The 20,550-nt window shown below is 38.5% G+C and overlaps 3 protein-coding genes across 3 annotated transcripts; 1 reads left to right on the forward strand and 2 right to left on the reverse strand.

The window, feature by feature from the left end:
• Positions 1 to 1,684: 1,684 nt before the first annotated feature.
• Positions 1,685 to 8,225, reverse strand: slc38a7 (solute carrier family 38 member 7). Its single transcript, XM_052562060.1, has 12 exons — positions 8,058 to 8,225; positions 6,629 to 7,058; positions 6,446 to 6,499; positions 5,442 to 5,586; positions 5,161 to 5,305; positions 4,911 to 5,009; positions 4,763 to 4,820; positions 4,408 to 4,522; positions 4,154 to 4,301; positions 3,859 to 4,058; positions 3,706 to 3,757; positions 1,685 to 3,251 (listed from the first exon to the last, which is right to left on the reverse strand). Exons 2-12 carry the CDS (start codon positions 6,890 to 6,892, stop codon positions 3,134 to 3,136), a joined length of 1,398 nt encoding a protein of 465 aa, XP_052418020.1. The 5' UTR covers positions 6,893 to 7,058; positions 8,058 to 8,225; the 3' UTR covers positions 1,685 to 3,133.
• A 1,025-nt stretch (positions 8,226 to 9,250) lies between these two features.
• Positions 9,251 to 15,013, reverse strand: got2b (glutamic-oxaloacetic transaminase 2b, mitochondrial). The gene is made up of 10 exons (XM_052562171.1): positions 14,842 to 15,013; positions 13,046 to 13,202; positions 12,477 to 12,605; positions 12,315 to 12,374; positions 11,609 to 11,770; positions 11,216 to 11,320; positions 10,895 to 11,045; positions 10,032 to 10,197; positions 9,804 to 9,954; positions 9,251 to 9,696 (listed from the first exon to the last, which is right to left on the reverse strand). The coding sequence occupies exons 1-10, from the start codon at positions 14,922 to 14,924 to the stop codon at positions 9,574 to 9,576; spliced, it is 1,287 nt and encodes a 428-aa protein (XP_052418131.1). The 5' UTR covers positions 14,925 to 15,013; the 3' UTR covers positions 9,251 to 9,573.
• Positions 15,014 to 17,773: 2,760 nt separating this feature from the next.
• On the forward strand, positions 17,774 to 20,442 carry LOC127962560 (bone morphogenetic protein 15-like). The gene is made up of 2 exons (XM_052562172.1): positions 17,774 to 18,469; positions 18,886 to 20,442. The coding sequence occupies exons 1-2, from the start codon at positions 18,136 to 18,138 to the stop codon at positions 19,692 to 19,694; spliced, it is 1,143 nt and encodes a 380-aa protein (XP_052418132.1). The 5' UTR covers positions 17,774 to 18,135; the 3' UTR covers positions 19,695 to 20,442.
• Positions 20,443 to 20,550: the final 108 nt, after the last annotated feature.

Genomic DNA, 20,550 nt, shown 5'->3' on the forward strand with positions numbered 1-20,550 from the left:
CAGAGACAGAATTGTGGCAAGGCACAGATCTGGCCAGGGTTACAAAAAAATTCTGCTGCACTTAAGGTTCCTAAGAGCACAGTGGCCTCCATAAACCTTAGATGTTTGGGACGACCAGAACCCTTCCCAGAGCTGGCTGTCCGGCCAAACTGAGCTATCGGGGGAGAAGAGCCTAGGTGAGTGAGGTAAAGAAGAACCCAAAGATCACCGTGGCTGAGCTGCAGAGATGCAGTCGGGAGGTGGGAGAAAGTTGTAGAAAGTCAACCATCACTGCAGCTCTCCACCAGTCGGGGCTTTATGGCAGAGTGGCCCAACGGAAGCCTCTCCTCAGTGCAAGACACATGAAAGCCCCTATCACCTGTCCAATACAGTCCCAACAGTGAAGCATGGTGGTGGCAGCATCATGCTGTGGGGGTGTTTTTCAGCTGCAGGGACAGGATGACTGGTTGCAATCGAGGGAAAGATGAATGCATTCAAGTTCAGGGATATCCTGGATGAAAACCTTCTCCAGAGTACTCAGGACCTCAGACTGGGCCGAAGGTTCACCTTCCAACAAGACAATGACCCTAAGCACACAGCTAAAATAATGAAGGAGTGGCTTCACAACAACTCCATGACTGTTCTTGAATGGCCCAGCCAGAGCCCTGACTTAAACCCAATTGAGCATCTCTGGAGAGACCTGAAAATGGCTGTCCACCAACGTTTACCATCCAACCTGACAGAACTGGAGAGGATCTGCAAGGAGGAATGGCAGAGGATCCCCAAATCCAGGTGTGAAAAACATGTTGCATCTTTCCCAAAAAGACTCATGGCTGCATTAGATCAAAAGGGTGCTTCTACTAAATACTGAGCAAAGGGTCTGAATACTTGGGACCATGTGATATTTCAGTTTTTCTTTTTAAATAAATCAGCAAAAATGTCAACAATACTGTGTTTTTCTGTCAGCATGGGGTGCTTTGTGTACATTTAATGAGAAAAAAAAACTTAAATGATTTTAGCAAAAGGCTGCAATATAACAAAGAGTGAAACATTTTATATATATGTGTTTGTTAACACTTAAGAATAGGTAACACCTATTAGTTGCTTATTAGCATTCATATTACTAGATTATAAGCCATGTTTTAGTGCTAATTAAGAACATATTAATGTCTTATTCTACTTGACCTTTTTCTACATCCCTAATCCTACCTAAACCTAACAACTACCTTACTAACTATTAATAAGCAGCAAATTAAGATTTTATGTGTGTGTGTGTGTGTGTGTATATATATATATTTTTTTTTAATAGACCTTCCTTTCAAATTCCAATGCATTTCCAAAGAAATCATCTGTTAATTAAGTGCAGTACAATTTATTAACAGCTATGTTTAAACTGCTAGATGAACAATATTTATAATTCAGACATCCAAACTGACCAAACATGATTGGTTAGGATACTTACACCAAAAAAAAAAAAAAATCTTTCAGACTTGGAAATGTTTACAGCATGGTAGCTGGATGAATTCTGTTCATAATAAAGTCATCAGTTAAGTGAATAAAGTGAAACTCAAAAGGAGCTCCAGATGTTTGGAAAACCCATCATGCCCCTGCCTCAAATTACATGCATGAGTCTTTAGGTGGAATAAATGTTACTACTTTTAACTTATCCTTCATTATGTGTCCAACCATGTACTTTTTCTGTGTATTTAAATATTTTTTGTACTTTTTAAGTTGCATGCATGAGCGTTGAACTACATCTTGCAGTTGCAGAACAAAAAAAGGTTCACAATGGAGCACAAAAGCAGTTTGCTGATTTCTCATGGAACATCCCTTTAGTGATTGCACTGAAACAGCAAAACATACAATAATACATGATTGTGCAAAAGCAAACATGCATCTAGTGTTAATGATTAAATCCATGAGGAATTTCCATGTGTAGGCATTATTTTGAATTGGAGCATGTGGTACAAAAGGGGTCACCAGCACAACATAATTGTGACTTGCACAAACTGTTAGGAGAATGGTTTCATGGAATCTAGACATTCTCATTCTCCCACTTCAGTAGCAGAATTTCTTCCCTTAAACAAATTAAACACAAAATTATCATTGAGCTTTCAGTTAACCATCTAGTCTTAATTATACTTACTCAAGTACCAGTGAACCAATAAAATAGCAACAATGGCTTAAGCAACAATTTCATAAAAACACATTCAGAAGATGTGGCTTAAACAACAATCCATTACATCAAAATAAAAACCATTCATCAAGTATTGTCTGAAATACAATTTAAATAGCGGTCCCTTTGTGTAACTTCTGATCTAAAGTGGTACACACACACAAACACACACACACACACACACACACACACTTGTATTTGTGGTTTACAGGGACTCTCCATAGGCATAATGGTTTTTGTATTGTACAAACTGTATTTTCTATTGCCCTACACTTAAACCTACCCCTTATAGAAAACAACTGGCAATTTTAAAAATCATAAAACACCATTTTGTATGATTTTTAAGCCTAATGTTTTATGGTGACACAGTAAATGTCCTCATAAACCATGATTATGTTGTAGTACCAATGTCATTATACACATTTGTGTCCTCATAAACCATATATATCAGCACACACACACACACACACCATTAGTATTCTCAGATCTTATGGAACTGTAGAATTACATGTTTGTCAGTGCATGTCATCAAGAAAAAAGTTTGCAATAAGATTCTAAGGGTAAACATTATGAACACTGGCCACATTTGCAATGTCAAGTATACAAGGCCTTCATAAAATCAGTTTCTTAAAAAAATATATAAAAATTAAAAAAGAGAATGGACAAAAAACAAAATTAGATTTCAAAAGAAAGCGGCTATATTTGGAAGATCTAACACAATGTTCATATCCATTCAGTAAATAGTGAAGTATAGTGTTCTTCACAGGGGTCCTCCATTCACAAACAGCCAGAGCAGAGATGCTGCATGCAGGTGGATGATCCACTACATCAAGAGGTGCGCTTTACAAGACGAGAAGATTTCAAACAGTCTCCTGAAGACTTGATAGAGGTCAGTTCTTTGGACAGGCTTCATTCCCTTGTTTTTATTCTGTCTCCATTGGTTCATAGCCCAATATTCATGTGGTCACACCAACTCGTCTATGGGCTGCTGGGATAATTCATGATATCTTGGTAGATGGCATTAGTGGTCGTCTGGCCAAAGATGAATGCACCAATCGTAACCATAACAACCCCATAGGCCACCATTGCCTTCCAACTATAGAGAAATAAATAAGTTATCAGTTTTATCTTAGAATGCACAACTCTTTACACATTGCTGAATATTGTTTTGTAAAGATAGTTCACCCAAAAAGGAGAATGTTGTCATAATTTACACCACTTTCAAATCATTCCAAACCCAGAAGACTTTCTGTCATCCTCGAAACCCAAATGAAGTTATTTTCGAGAGATTTCGGTCTTCGGTTTTGATGTGCTGCATTGTTCAATGTGTAGATGTTTATAATCCTAAATTAAATCTGTTTATCATGAAATAGATGGTGTCTCTTCAGAAGAGTTGCTTTATAGAAGTGTATTCCCTTTTTCTACAGTTTCTTCCTTTGAATTTTAGACATGAACAAATGTATCATATGGGTGCAAACTGACATGAGGGTGATTCATTAATGATTATTTTTGGGTGAACTCTGCCATTAATAAGTGATGAATGAGTTTACCTGGCTGATCTGACATCACGCTCTGAAAGCTTTGCCTGAATCAAGCACAACCCTAGAGACAAACATGAGAAGAATAAATGCAGTCACTGTTTGTAAAAACACTGAGGTGATATAAGCATAATGTAAAGTCTAAGATCAATTGAACTGTAATACCTGGAAAAACAAAAATGAAGCATGCAGCCAAACCACCGATTAGTGAAATCACTCGTCCGATATCAGGAATGAAGAGAGCGAGAATTAATGTGAGACAAAACCAGACGAGTGTCTGCAGTATTCTCCGTCTCCGTTCCCTGGCCACATCGGTCTCCACCTCCTCTCCTTTAAAACGCAACCACAAACCTTCCAGCACTGCCCTAAAGCACAAAACAAATACATGTACTTTCTTTAGATTTTACACTAAATATGTATCTTTCATAGACACACACCTATAGACCATAAAGCCTGTTACCTTCCACAGAAGTGCAGGATTGGATATGAGGTAACAACACAGATGATGATGAAGGCTCGAGCAATGGCCACCGCAATGTCATCAGATGGATATGACATCAACACATCCTGGCTTACGCTTGAGCCAAAAGACAGGAAGCCACAGACACCTGTGGAGAAACAACAAGCCCAAATATTACACAACCAGTTCATTTTGGCATGAGTGCTGCTGCCTGCATTCATTCGAATATTTCAGCAAATTCAAAATATGCACACCTGTGCCTGTATACACAAAGAGGCAGATGATCACGCTGACTGTAACAACTGCCCACCAAGGCCGGATTTCTGGCTTCTTCATGCTGTTGAAAACAGGAACGCTGCTGACATGACACTGGGAAAACGAAGGCAAGGAGAATGATCGAGTTAGATCTCGCTGGATTTCAAAAGTAGTGAATTTAGACATGTCCTTGGCTAAGAAACATGTTACCTTTATGAATACAACAAGAATGCTTCAAATTAATCAAATGACAAATAAATGCAGCCTTGGTGAGCATAAGAGACTTTTTGAAAACGTAAAAAAAAAAAAAAAAACTCACCAATCCAAAGATTTTGAAAATTAAACTTCACACACCTGGAAACCGAAGCAGATTGTGGGCATGGCATTGAACACATCGGTCCAGGATGCAGGGCTGAAAGATAACAAAGATCACATTACAGTAGTGATCACAGTCTCTTCTGTAATGTGTAACTCAAATAACTACTTCAGATGTACTTCTGACCTGACTGGGATGACTCCTGGAGAGACGTCTTTGTCGGGCCAGATGTATTTGACGATGATTATGATTGTCACATACCAGGTGCCAACAACACTCAGGGTGCTACAGATAAATCAGAATGATTTAACCAGCAAATACTCAGAAACATCTTGGATAATCAAAAGTGCAATTTAAGCAAAAACATTTGCACTAATCACAACTGTGACATAAAACTGCACTGTTAAACAATGTGGAAAAAACAAGAAGTTTCTACCTGGCATACTTCTGGAAGCCAATCTCTTTGGGTATAGACAGAGGAAGTATGATCAGCACTGAGGTCAAAGTGATGGTGAACTTGCGATCAGTGTACCAGTGCGAACTAATCATTTTCTCTGACTCATGATTTATAGCGCCAATCACTGTAGGAAGAACGACAGGAAATTAGACTACTCTCATTAGACTATTTTGACATATATATTCTATATAATATATATATATATATATATATATATAATATATATATATATATATATATATATATGTGAATATACTTACGCTTGTCTAACTGATCGCCAATAATAATAAGGAAGGCTATGCAGGTGCCAAAGGTGTAAACAGCAATGGCCAGCTCACACACGACACCCAGAGCCTTCCCACACACTGCACGGATCACCTCCTGATATGTTGTTTCATTGCTCACCTGAAACAATGTGAATTGTAAAGCAGTGGATTTCAGCCTTTATAATTCTGAGGTCAACTAGTGTCAAACTTGATATACAGCTTGGGCTGTCAATACAAATACTGAAACTTACATTATGATTCATCTCAAGATTTTTGTAAATAGTTAATACATTGTCCCTTTTTAAAGAACAGAAATACACTACCGTTCAAAAGTTTGGGGTCAGTGTAATTTTTTTTATTTTTTATTTTTTTAAAAAGGAAGTCTCCTGCGCTTACTAAGCTGCATTTATTCAATCAATAATACAATAAAAAATATATATATATATTGTGAAATATTATTACTATATAAAATATCTTTTTTTTTCATTAGTATCCTGTTAAAACATTTTAGCAGATATATATATATATATATATATATATATATATATTAGAGGTGCTCCAATCACGATCGGCCGATCGTTATGCGCCTCTTGTCAGTAAAGGCGGTTTTCTAATCGGTGGTTAATTCCATCAGGTGCGTGATTTCACATAGACCAGCTGTTACTACACAAAGCCGTTGTTAAAGCTCTATGTGAAATCACGCACCTGATGGAATTATCCGCTGATCGTGATCGGAGCACCTCTAATATATATATATATATATATATATATATATATATATATATATATATATATATATATATATATATATATATATATATATATATATATATACAGAGATAATCTTTTTTTCAGGATTCTTTGATGAATAAAACATGTAAAGGAACAGCATTTATTTAGATAAGAAATACTTTGTAACACTATTAATGCAACTTTTTAAGCCTTGCATTGAACAGTAGTGCATATTCTCTTGATCTCAGACACAGATATTGGCTTACCTGAGAACAATAAGCCAAGATCACCAGCCCAGTGATGATGAAGACCATCATACTCTGCGAAAGGTTAAAGTTGCATAAGGCTCATTTGGAATTTCAGGACATTGAACTTCAAAGAACAGACACCTCTTCTTCAAGGGAACACTGTATTGATGTTGTTTACAATAGTTTGTAAATGCATCTCACCATCTGCAGGGTCACTCCGGCTGTGACGCCTCCAGCCATGTTGAAAGCAGCAGGGAAATTGAGAAGTCCGGCTCCCAGAGCAGCATTCACCACAATAAACACAGCCCCAAGTAATGAAGTCCCTCCCCTTCTGTCGTCAGTTTGATTGGGTGGTGGGACGGAGTCCACACTGGGGCTCTGCAGGAGCCATGCTCTTTCACCAGCGTCCTCACTGTAGCCCCAGTCACCCGATTCACTGTTAATCGCCCTGTCTGCCCTCGACATGACGCTTGCTTTTCAGAAACACTCTCAGATAAACAAGGACAACATAGAGCAAAAACAGAGGCAAACACACTTGTTCTGTCAGTCAGAGATGCCACTGATGAGGGGGCAAATGTGCAGAAACACACCTGGATTAACACACATCCACAGAGTGGTGTTTAGTGATCACCTGTGAAAAAAGAGAAAGAGAAAATATCACATGGTAGTTTTCACAAACTGACAAACTTCACCGGCATCATAAAGTGACAAAGGACACATTTGAATTCACAAGACATGACTGCATTAGTCAGCTGATCAAACAGAAATATCAATACAATTTAAAATAACTCCTTTCTATTTTAATATACTTTGCAAGTCTTCAGAGTCACATGATCTTTCAGAAATCACTCTAATATGCTGATTTATTATGGAAACCATGATATATTATTTTCAGGACTCTCTGAAGATCATAAAATTCAAAAGGACAGTTTTCATTTGAAATAGAATGTATTTACTGTCACTTTCGATTTAATTCATCCTTGTTAATTAAAAGTATTAATTTCTTTCGAAACTATTATAACCAGTGTATGTGCGACTGTCTGGACGATGTGTTCACGAATGGACTAAAACGCCTGATCAGCATCATAAAAAGACAACCAGAGTGGTTTGCACTGTCGGACACGTCTGTAAGTCACGGGACACGATCGTATTTCTCAGCTGATCAGTAAGCAGAAATTTCAGACAAGTTATGAGGAAATGAAATATGCTGTCCACAGGAGAAATAAAAGTGCAGCATTGTCTGAACCTTATTTTTAGAATAGCTCGAGTTCTTGAAATCTCAATCGTAAATGTCCAAGGAAGCACAAAAGATAGTGGCAGAAGATGAGGTTTATGTCACCATTACAGCAGTGACATTGCCACAATGTAATGGGATTATCCTAACAATGAACAACTCAAGATTCAATCTAGACATCAAGCCAAGTCTAGGCAACTGACATTCATCCTCAAACACAACTAGGCAACACCGACTTAATTCATAACTATCATATGCTCAATATTCACTGCTCTAGGAGGGTAAACAAATCCATGACAAACCCGAGCAATCACATGACTCACATAGCAACACTGCATTTGTTTAGCTAATAAACTCTCCTGGTACGAACAAGATGTGATCGAGCAGATGTCTCACCTCATGAGTATGTTCTTCACTGATCTTGTACTGTACTGAAGAGCATCGATGTGATGTTTTTCAGCGAGGAACAGAAGAAAAGACGTAGCTGCTGCCGCCTCCGCTGAGATCTGTGAGGTATGTTTCGCTTACACAGCAGCAGCAGCTATAGGTGTGTTCGATCAGTGTATGGTATCAAAGTATCGCGAGAGCGATGCGAACGCACAGGGGGCCGGCGTCTTCGCTCTCGCGATACTTTGATGCCATGCACAGATTTTCTTTTCCTTCTTCGGTTATATGGCGGGTGGGTTGCACCAACGTTAAAATGCATTATCGCCACTACTGTATTGGAGTGTGGACCAGAGAAGAGAGAGAGAGAGAGAGAGAGAGAGAGAGAGATAGAGAGAGAGAGAAAAAAAATCTAAATTCTCTTTATCGGCTATTTTCTCTTGAGATAAAGAAATAAACTCTCTTAAAGAAGTAAAATATATTTTTAAGCTTTAGTTCATGTTCATCCATACATCGATCTGTTCGATCGCCGCTTCATTTGGAGCATTTAGCACTGCAGACCACCAAAAACAAAAATTTATTTTATTTTATTTATTAAAAAACTATTTAATTTGAATAGATTGATTCTTTTTTTGTAGTAAAACTAATAATTTATTTACTACAAGTAATTAAGCAATCCAATTTCATCCACTTTAAATTGACACAACAGTTTCATCTTTTCTACAGCCCTGCTGAACTACAAGGAAATATTCTTTGGTTATTTTTATTAACATAATTTGTAGTGTTGAATACATGTTGTCCATTCATCCGTCACCTAAATTATTGAAGAAGAAAATCAAATAAATGTCTTAATTTAATTTAGGGGAAATGCAGTCTTATCAGTTAGCTTGCAAAAATATTAATTTGATTAGAAACCTAAACCATGCAGAATATTTTGCATTAAATCTTAAAGTTTAATTTAGTTTTAAATTAAAGAGCCAGCAGCTATTATACATAAAACACAAAAATGTGTCATTACTGTACATTCTGTACATTAGAACAGACTACAAATACTGCTGTTATAATTCTTGATCTGATCACAAACTTTGACAGCTTTTAGTACAAGTGTACAAAAGCTACATTCATTTTCATAAAAAAAAATTAAAGAGTTTCAGTGTGGTTTACTGTGTGTGTTTTTTTTAATTATGACAATAACAAAACGGCAGTAAATGGACACAATAACCTTTATTATTGTTGTTGTTCATTTCACTTCACTCACACAATAAATAAAGTTCATACAGAATTTTAACAGGATGAAAACATTTCTCAAATGTGCTTATTAGTCACAGAAGTGATTTAGTCACACAATATCCTGTGAAATGACTTAAGGTTACCGTTAGACACCCTGATAACATGTTCAGGATTCATGTTGACCTAGCAAAACAGCCAAATGAAGTGAAGCCGAGATCTGAGTCCAAAGAGGAACAGTGGGGCGGACTAACAGAAACAGCACCAGCAGATCATTCTCCCATTTCAACAGAAGTTTGATCTACTTAGTGACCTGATGAATGGCATGTGCAAGGTATCCCACATTTCCAGAGGTCACACCAGCAACGCTGATACGGCCGTCTTTAGTCATGTAAACAGAAAACTCCTTTGTCAGACGCTCCACCTGAAACACAACAGCATCTCCTACTATTAGAGCTTGTGCCAATTTACAACATTTAATTCTACATATGCATTAATATTCAATTTTTTTGAGTAAGCAGAAGGTTGTACCTGCTCAGGTTTGAGTCCAGTGAAGCAGAACATGCCGATTTGGTCGATCACGTGCTGCCAGTTGTGACTAGAGCCCTCCTTCTTCAGATTAGTCACCAGCATTTCTCTCATTTTAATGATACGGTCGGCCATTCCCTTCACCTCCTCCAGCCTACAGAAATACACGCATGTCAAAAAAATGAACTCTTATAAAAGCAGTTTATTAAGAAGTATTCAAGCAAGTGTCACCATGTAGCACGCAGCTCTGGTGTGGCGAGGATCGTGGAGGCGATGCGTGCTCCATTCATTGGTGGATTGGAGTAAATGGGGCGAATCAGGATTTTCAGCTGAGACTCCACCCTCTTGGCCTCCTCAGCATCAGCACACACCACGGTGAACCCTCCAACACGCTCACCTACAACAAACACATCGTAGAACTATGGTGGTGTCTGAAACCATTAGAGGTAAAGAGATTGAGGTCAATATGTTTTTTGCTTTTTTACAATTAGTCCACAAGGACTACACTGATCAAATGTGATTTACAATGTTACAAAATATCTTTCTATTCAAAGCAAACTTTTTCTTTGACAGACATAACATTTATTTTAAAATACAATATAAAATCAAAGTTATTTTAAAGTGCAAAAAAATTTGCTGATTTCTTGCAAAACATCTTAACAACCTTAAACTTCTGAGTGCTAGTGAATGTAAGCTTTTTCTTTCAATGACTTCATTTTCTTTGGACATTTTGTGTTATTGTCTGCCCTAAATGGTCATTACAATTAATTTTTTTTTTGCGCTATTAGGACAGGCTGTGTCTGTCCAGCCTACAGAACAGATGCATTTAAGGGACACACTGTGCTAAACTTTACTGACCAGTGAAATGTTACACTCACCATTACACTCTATGGTATCTATGATTTTAATTAACTAAAAAATAAAAAAATATTACACTTCTAAAATATATATATATATATATATATATATATATATATATATATATATATATATATATATATATATATATATAGGTAGTAAAAAAAAAAAACAAGAAAAAAAAACAAAGGAAATGGTTTACAGTGAAAATGCAGGGTCCTGCACAATATCCTCACCATAGAGACCCATGTTCTTGGCAAAGGACTGAGACAGGAGGACGTTGTGCCCCTGCTCAAGGAAGTATCTCACAGCCCAGGCATCACGATCAATATCTCCACTAGCAAAGCCCTGGTATGCCATGTCGAAGAACACCAGAAGTTTCCTCTTCTGCAGAGAGAGAGAGTGGACAAGGTCAGCATCTTATCATTAAGGAATTCAAAAGAAACAGCATTTCTTCTGCTATGCTAAGCAAAAAATGCCTATGTGAAATGAAGGTATGAAGTACAAAAAAAAAAAAAAAAAAAAAAAAAACTAAAATCACAGTAACAGACGCGCACCTTGATGACAGCTGACAGCTCCTTCCACTGCTCTGGTCGCGGGTCGACACCAGTGGGGTTATGAGCACAAGCATGGAGCACGATGACACTGTGCTCTGGAATTTTCTGTAGGTAAAGAAAAGATGATAAACATTCAATGCATCTCAGACAAACATTTCTAGCTCACGGTCACAAAATTCGGTATTCAAGAAACATTTCTTATTATTATCAATGTTGGAAACAGAGGTGCTGCTTTATATTTTTGTGGAAACTGTGAAGCATCTTTTCCAGATTCTTTAATGAATTCAAAAACTTCAAAAGAACAGCATTCATTTAAAACAGAATTTGTAACATACAAGTTTTTACTAGCCCGTAAGACTGTATAGGAAAGTGTACAATGTGCCACTGGCTCACCGAGATGTCATCGAGTGCTCCAGTAAAGTCAAAGCCACAGGTAGCAGGATCATAGTACCGGTATGCTTTCAGCTGCATACCAGCATCACGGAAAATAGGGGTGTGATTCCCCCAGGATGGCTTCGGCAAATATACATCCCTTGCCACTGTGTGGAACCGCGACTAATGGAGAAAAAGATGAGAAAGGGGTGTTAGATGTTATAAACAATTACAATATGACATACCAGTGCTAAATCTGAAAAGTGAAAAAAAGTGTCCTGACATTTGCCAAATATAGTAACCCATACTTGGAATTGGTGCGCTGCATTTAACACATCAAAGTGCACACACACTCAGTCAGAAGTGAACACACCGTGAACACACACCCGGAGCAGTGGGCATCTATAGATCCAGCACCCGGGGAGCAACTGGGGGTTCAGTGCCTTGCTCAAGAGCACTTCAGCCATGAGTATTGAGGGTGGAAGAGAGCGCTGTTCATTCACTCCCTCCACCTACAACTCCTGCCAGTAGGAGACTCGAACCGGTGACCTTCTGGTAACTAGTCCAGCTCTCTAACCATTAGGCCACAGCTGCCCCCGGTGTGTTTGTGTTTGCTTCTTCTAAGATATTCTAAGGTTATACTAGATGAGGCAAATAAATTGTCCTTCTTCTCAATGGGGAGATGATAAACAGCTGCAAGAATGAACAGAATGAATGAAATACACACCAGGAAGTTGGCTCCAATCCTCAGAGAACCAGTGCCCGAGATTGTCTGGACAGTAATGCTCTAAGAAAGAAAAAGAAAGAGAAAAAGAAGAAAACAACCAAAGGTGTTATAAAGTGAACACAATAACGAAAGAACCAATAGGTCCTAGAGAAACATACTCACCCTCTTGCTTTTGAGAACCTCACTGTCCGGCCCCAGTGCGAGCTCAGCACAAGCCTTATTAAAGTCACCCAGACCTCCAATAGGCAGGTACTCTTTATCCAGCATCTTAGAGGCAATCAGAGCCTCGGCCTAAACAAAAACACGCTTCATTAAAAAAACAAAACATAACAATTACATAAAACATTTCCACAAAATGTTTAGATTGACTGAGGGACAAAGCTGAGGGTTATGAATGTAATTGGTGGATACTGCTTAAACCGAGGCAGCCTCTCAAATCACTCAACTCAGGGTGACTTTGCAGAAATAGAGAAAATAAAAAGCACATGTTAACACAGACACACCACCCCCTGAATTTTGCCAATGCCACTGGAGCAGTCTAACCCTAAAAAATATGAAAACTCTTGGTCAGTCCCAGACAAGTCCCCTAAGACCTTAATAAACCATCTTACACAGAGCACCACTGTGAGTATTATTTTCTCCCAAAATCACTACTGCTCTGAAAAGCAGTACCCAGGTTTAAACTCAGAACTCTTTTGCGTGTGGTGAGGTGACGCAGAAAAGGTACATACCTTGCGGACACAAGTGAGTACATATGGCTTGCCACTGTCATCCCTGTATGCCCCCACACCCAGGTTCATTTTCTTAGAGTTAGTGTCGCGTTTGTAGGCTTCTGTCACCCCCAGGATGGGATCAGGGGGTCCCATCTGCACCTCAGTCCACCATGAGCTTAAAAAAGTGAAAATAGCAGGCCGGTAAAAATAAAACATTAGAAAGGAGATCAGTTCTACTAAAAACAACTATAAGACAGGCTTGTCTGTGGTGATCAAACTTTATGTTGAAAAGCTTCCGAAAAAAAAAAAAAAAATCAATCAATCAGGTAACAATTTAAAAACTTTACCCCAAATGATAGTTCTTTACCATTTTTCTTTCTTTTCCTTTATTCTATTAAATCTATTATTTAATTCTCTTCAACAAAATGGACCATTACAACCCAATCCTCCCAACCGTACTGGCTTGTTCCCCTCCAAAGGTCAAAAGGTGGTTAAGGCCTTGCAATAAACATGCACATTAATGGATACATTTCAAAGCACATATGACTTTCTGCATACTGGCTCTCTAGACAAAAAAGTACAATTAATTCACTACCTACTGATGCCATTCATGATATTGCCAGTTTGCTCTTCTATATGTTTGTATGTTCAGTAAAGCATACACTGAGGCTGAGCACAGTCAAAGGTCAGCTCTGGAATCAGGTTGCAAAAACTCCTACTGCATGGTTTGCCACTCTGCAATTAATCCAATGTTTTAGTGTTTTAATTACAACACTTGGACTTAGTAGCTGACATTACTTAGGAGCTTTTGTTTGTTACATAAATTACACGGACAATTAAAAACACAAAGTTCAGCTCAGTTTACAGTAGCAAAGTAATTTAATATCAGTGTTAAAAAATTTAAGTGGGTCTTGGTTGTGAGCAGAGACTGTATAAAAACAGTTTGTGACTCTATAACCCTTTTGCCATAACTACAAAATACGCAGAGATGAGGGCTTTTGGTGTGGTTGTGTTACTTCAGGGAAACTTCGTAACATGCTAAATAAAGGTCAATGATATTCTGTTTATCACTAGCTCTGCTCTGCCCTCCAAACGTGGTGCAAAAGGACAGACGCTACCATGATTTCTTGACAGAAGTATCCGGAAGCAGCAGAGCCAATCAGGAAGCTCAACCTGCTCGTTTCACCCAATGAGCGCACAGGAGACCTGTAGGTACGGTCCCACAGTGAGACCAAAAAGGACGCCATAGCGTTCATATGAAAGTCATTTATTCAGTACACAGCACACTAGGTATTATCATATATCCGTTAGTAAAAAGTAACGGACAGCTCTTACTAAGAATTAATTCAGAATACGAAACGCAATGCTGAGTTTCTTGACTTATGCGAGATGAAGGTCAGAAGGATGCTGAATGATTCGTTTGACGGAGATGCACTGTACTTGATTTAACTCTGATCCAGTGGCTGCTAGAAATTGGCTTAAAAAGATAGAGATAATAAAGGCAGTCACTACTTCCGATATCTGTGTCGACACCTACATGGCTTAATATCATGATCTGCAGTGTGTCTCTTCACAGCATGACCTCCATGTGAACGGATGTGACTATGTGCGCTCGTGATCGTGAGCACTGATCTCATGGCGTGAACTGCAAGAATGCATTTAGTCCATTAATATTATTCTGACAGTCTGAGGAGGGTCAAAACATGTTTCATTCCACGTGTATTAAAAATTCAAATAGAAGTAATTCAGTCTCTTAAAATGTAACATACTGGTTACACAGAAATCTAAAGACGGATTATTTTAAGTTCTCTTACCTGGCTCGAATGGGTAGTGAAGCCAAAGACGGTGTCAAACTCCCAACAGAAGATATGAACTTGGACGTCTTGAGGAGAGCCATCGCTGCTGCTGCTGCTGCTGCTGTCGGCTGAACTGAAGCGAGCAAGAGTGTGTGTGTTAATCAAGACAAACGCCGAGGGACAGCTCCATCTAGAGGGAGGTAGATGATGAATACATTTACATTTATATTTACATACAAAGCCATTTAGCAGATGCTTTTATCCAAAGCGACTTACAAATGAGGACAGTGGAAGCAATCAAAAACAACAAAAGAGCAATGATATATCAGTGCTATAACAAGTCTCAATTAGTTTGAACACAGTACACGTAGCAAATGCTTTTAAATAATATAATAAAAGAAAACGGAATAGAAAAAGAATAGGGCAAGCTAGTGTTAGAGGTCTTTCTTTTGCTTTTGTTAGTTGTATAATAAATTAAAAGAAAACAGACAGAATACAAAATTAGAAAGAGATTAGAAAGTTAGATAGAATAAGAACAGAGAGTGCTAGAGGGTAAAATAAAGATGGAAGAGATGGGTTTTAAGCCGATTCTTGAAGATGGCTAAGGACTCAGCAACTCGGATTGAGTTGGGCAGGTCATTCCTCCAGGAGGGAACATTTAATTTAAAAGTCCGTAAAAGTCACTTTGCGCTTCTTCGGGATGGCACAATCAAGCGACGTTCACTTGCAGAACGCAAGCTTCTAGAGGGTACATTAGTCTGAAGTAATAAATTTAGGTAAATGGGTGCAGATACAGTGGTGGTTTTGTAGGCAAACATCAATGCCTTGAATTTTATGCGAGCAGCTATTGGCAGCCAGTGCAAATTGATAAACAGAGGTGTGATGTGTATTCTTTTTGATTCATTAAAATGTTGTCTTGTTGCTGCCTTTTGGATTAATTGTAAAGGTTTGATAGAAATGGCTGGAAGACCTGCCAAGAGAGCATTGCAATAGTCCAGCCTAAATAGAACAAGAGCTTGAACAAGGAGTTGTGCAGTATGTTCTGAAAGAAAGGGCTTGATCTTCTTGATGTTGAATAAAGCAAATCTGCAGGACCGGACAGTTTTAGCAATGTGGTCTGAGAAAGTTAGCTGGTCATCAATCATAACTCCAAGGTTTTGGGCTGTTTTTATGTTTTTCTCGCTGAGTTATGGTTGATGTGCCTAACTTGACGGTGAAATTGTGAACAATGGGTTTGATGGAACCACAAGCAGTTCTGTCTTGGTAAGGTTGAGTTGAAGGTGAGGTCCTTCATCCAGCAAGAAGTGTCTGTCCGACAAGCTGAGATGCGAATAGCTACCGTTGGATCATCAGGATGGAATGAGAGGTATATTTGAGTGTCATCAGCATAGCAGTGGTATGAAAAGCCATGTTTCTGAATGAAAGAACCTAATGATGCCATGTAGACAGAGAAGAGAAGTGGTCCAAGAACTGAGCCCTGAGGCACCCCCAGTAGTTAGATGTTGTGACTAGGACACCTCACCTCTCCAAGTTACTTTGAAGGACCTAACTGATAGGTTTGACTCAAACCACTGGAGTGCAGATCCTGAAAATGCCCTTTGCCAGTAGGGTTGATAGGAGGATCTGGTGGTTAACCGTGTCAAAAGCAGCGGACAGATCAAGCAGGATAAGTATTGAAGATTTGAATTCTGCTCTTGCCAGTCTTAGGGCTTCAACAACTGAGAGCAAGGCAGTCTCAGTTGAATGTCCACTTCTGAAGCCAGATTGGTTGCTGTCAAGGAGGTTGTTTTATGTGAAAAAAGGAAAATATTTTTAATTTTATAATTATTATTATTTTGAATACAAAATAAAACCATTATTTCTGTTGGTTTTTTACACTAAATTATTGTAGGGTTCACCTTTTTTTTATATATATATTTTTTACCACCATATAATACTAATTAATACTTAATACTACTAATAGTGATTCAATAAATGAACATTTGTAAATTTTACCTATAAAGCACACAAAAAGAGTTAATGATTTCACACAGCTGTCAATAAATATCAGATATAAACAAAACAAATGTGACTGTCTGTGTTGATTTCACATGTGCATTTTTACTTTGTTTGCGAAAAGTTAAATGTTTCATTTAACTTTAATGTTTTCATTCAGTGTGTCAAAGCTCCATAAAGAAACACTCCATTATATACACATTATTTAGACTGCCATGTCTTATTGTTTGTATATAGCAGATATTATACTAATAGCATGTATTTCAATACTTTGTTTTATTTTGATAAAATAACGGATTACATTGTGAATTATTTGAAAATCTGGAATCTTAGCGTGCAAAAAATAAATAAATCTAAATATTGAGAAAATTGCTAAGTTCTTGGCAATGCATATTAATAATCAAAAATTAAGTTTTTATATATTTATGGTAGGAATGTACAAAATATCTTAATGGAACACGATCTTAATGTCCTAATGATTTTTGGCATAAAAAAAACTAATTTATAATTTTGACCTGTATTGTTGAATATTACCACAAATATACCTGTGCTACTTGAGATTAGTTTTGTGCTCCAGGGTCACAAATGTTTGTCAAGATTACCAAAATATTTGATATCCTAAAACACAAGCCACAAAATCACACAGTATGTTTTTATATCTTGATTTATAGCCTACCCCTAAAAGGGCGACATCCTCTGAGATACAAACATTTAGAGACAGATTGCAAAAGAGTAAGCATTAAATTAATACAATTTCAGTGTAAACCTAATAAGCTAATGCTGAACAGCTTTTTAATCAGGTAAGTCCCCAAGTCACACAACATGTATAAATACATCAACTTTTGGAGGGTGAGTAGATTTGTGAGCTAAACAAAGAATGTAGAAACGAATAATGTCACCTCACCTAAATATTCACAACAAAATGAAAACAAGAAATAAGACCCCTAAACTTTCAGTTCTTCTCCCCAAAGCTTCTCAGAGTTTGTACCCCGAGGCTACTTCGCCCCTTTTAGGGTTAAATAGGTCTCCTGTAAAGACCAAACCTGCGTCCCAGTGTGATATTAGTAATTTTCCATAGTATTTAAGGCAGATAGGGACGCAGGGGAACTGTGTTCTGCACGCAGGAGCGAAACGTATCGACACGAAATCAACGCCGACGTCAGATAGGTAATTGGGCATGACGTCACACGATTAGCTGCGCCGCAAAAAGGTTGTCACCTTCAGGTCACAGGTGATGTTTAGGTTGAATTCCGGCCGCTGATTGTCTTAGACGATGGTAGCCTTTCAGGTGGCACTCGTCTATACGAGGGGCTGAACATGAAGGCTACCAGCAGTCACACCTGTCTCAGACTCTGTTTGTTTGTGCTGCACATTTCTACGCGCGTGGCCGGAAACATGGCCTCTCCGACCCAGTTTGGCGTCACCAATACAGAAGGTCGCCTAAATCGACACCCCAAACAGAGGAACTCTTATTTTAGACCTTTCAAAGAAAGCCAAACTGAAGACGAAGCTATGCGACTCATGTTACGTCTATACAGGATCGCGGCGGATGCAGATGGACGACCCAAACAGCACAAGTTATTCGGCTCCAACACTGTGAGACTGCTTCAAGCGTCCACCACTGAAAAACACTTTATCCCGACCTCAAGCGGTAAATAACTCTTTATCTTTATCTCATACACATACTTCACAAGTAGATCTAGAACACATTATGCCTTATGTTTTAGAAGATGTGCTTAATTCTTTTATTCGCATTTAAAATAAAAGTTCTAATGTTCCATGAAGAACCTTTAACATCTATGGATGTTTTTATTGCACAAATATAGTGGACCAGTCTGTTTCGGATGGTTAAAATATTCTTCACACTCAAACTGTTCAATGAAAGGTTCCTTTGGGAGCCTGAAATGGTTCTTTTATAGCATTTCTGCATTAAAACTCTTATTGTAATCTTTATTTTTAAGTTGTACTGAGCAGTGTAGCCCTTACATTATTAAAATATAGAGGCCTATTGTCTGATTATTTGTTTTCTTTGTCTCTCTTCTATCTGTAACCCCTCCTCTGGACTAGACCTTCAGTATACCTACACAGTGAAATATGAACTGGAAAACCTCTCGTTGGACAAATTGGTGAGGGCGTCTTTTATGCACCTAAGGTCGCCTGTGTCATCGCATCTTTCTTTTATCTGTGAGGCAAGAGTCACGTCACTTCAAGATCTTCCTGCAGGAGACCGTGTCGTCATGGGTCCTCGAAGCCTGTGGACCGAATCTGATGTCACAAGACACGTGTCCGAGTCGAAAGATGGCCATGTGTCCCTCTTTGCCCATTATCGATGCACACAACAAGCACACGCCAGGTCCATTACACAACGGAAACACTTCCCACCTCAGCACCATCTTCGAGCTCCAGTTTTGCTGCTCTTCTTGGAGGAGAACAAGCAGCCTGTGGAATGGGGGAAGCACTTCACGCCCCTTTCTCGCCCCAGGACCCGTCGGTCCAAGGAAGCTGGGAGCATCGTCTCTGACATTCCCAACTACAAGCAAGGGCTGAACAGTGTGGCCAAAAACCAGTGCAAGCTGCACTCCTACCCTGTGGCCTTCAAAGATTTGGGATGGGACCACTGGATCATTGCACCCCCCAAGTACAATCCTCGTTACTGTATGGGAGACTGTCCTCGTATCCTGCATTACGGCTACAATTCACCCAACCACGCGATCATGCAGACATTAATCAGCGAGCTTGGTGCGGCAGATATCCCGTTGCCCTCTTGTGTTCCTTATAAATACAAACCTGTCAGTGTGCTGATGATGGAGAAGAACGGAAACATAGTTTATAAAGAATATGAAGACATGATTGCAGACTCCTGCACCTGCAGATGACTTTGGGCTCAAGGTCAGATAAGGACAAGAACTAAATGGTCCTAATGGACAATGTGAATTTGTACTAGCACAGTTGGAAAAGGAATGGCAATGTTGGGTTTGATTTTGCCTTTTGCCATTTCTCGTGCAGTACTAACAGCATTCACACAGAGAGGTTTCTGTAATACTTGAATTGTGGAGAGTGATCAATTCAGTCTCATCTCTCGCAGTACCCAACTGTTTGGGGATGTAGGTATGAACAAATGGATTCTGATTGGTAAATTAATTTTTTTTCTTCTATTTACTCTATGTATGTTCATTGGTTTCTGTCTTGTGTGTATTAATGTTAAATCTTTCATTATGTATTTATGGAGGGGAATGGAGATGGAAAATCTTGGCACTTTATTAAAGACACTGTACTGAAAAGTCTGTCTAAAGAAAATAGGAAAATGGAGAAGAAAAATAATGGAGCATGAGAGAGCCCTGTCTGTTGTATTATAGGCTTTAATGCTGTTGTGTCTCTTGCATTTGTATTCTCTTTCTGAAAGCAAAGGGCACGGCATTCAAAAGCAAGCAGAGAAAAGGAGCAAATGCCAATTTTGCACTACCCCGAAGAAGACATCCATTAAGTATATGAAAGAGAGCCTTTCATAGATTCATTTCATAGAGGAGAAACTGAAGTCCATGCACTTAAATGAATGTTTTAATCCCATGATGAAAGATGATGAAATAAAATGGTTGTTTTGTATAAAAAAAGAAAGCAAACTTACATGTACCTGTTGTGTGGTCATTTCTCTCTCTTTTGTTTATGTTAATATTTGGTGAGTAGAGAGCGCCCCCTTATTTTTTTTTTTTCAGCTTTAGTAAATCTCAGAAG

Source organism: Carassius gibelio, chromosome B7 (genome assembly GCF_023724105.1).
Source record: "Carassius gibelio isolate Cgi1373 ecotype wild population from Czech Republic chromosome B7, carGib1.2-hapl.c, whole genome shotgun sequence".
Lineage (NCBI taxonomy): Eukaryota > Metazoa > Chordata > Actinopteri > Cypriniformes > Cyprinidae > Carassius > Carassius gibelio.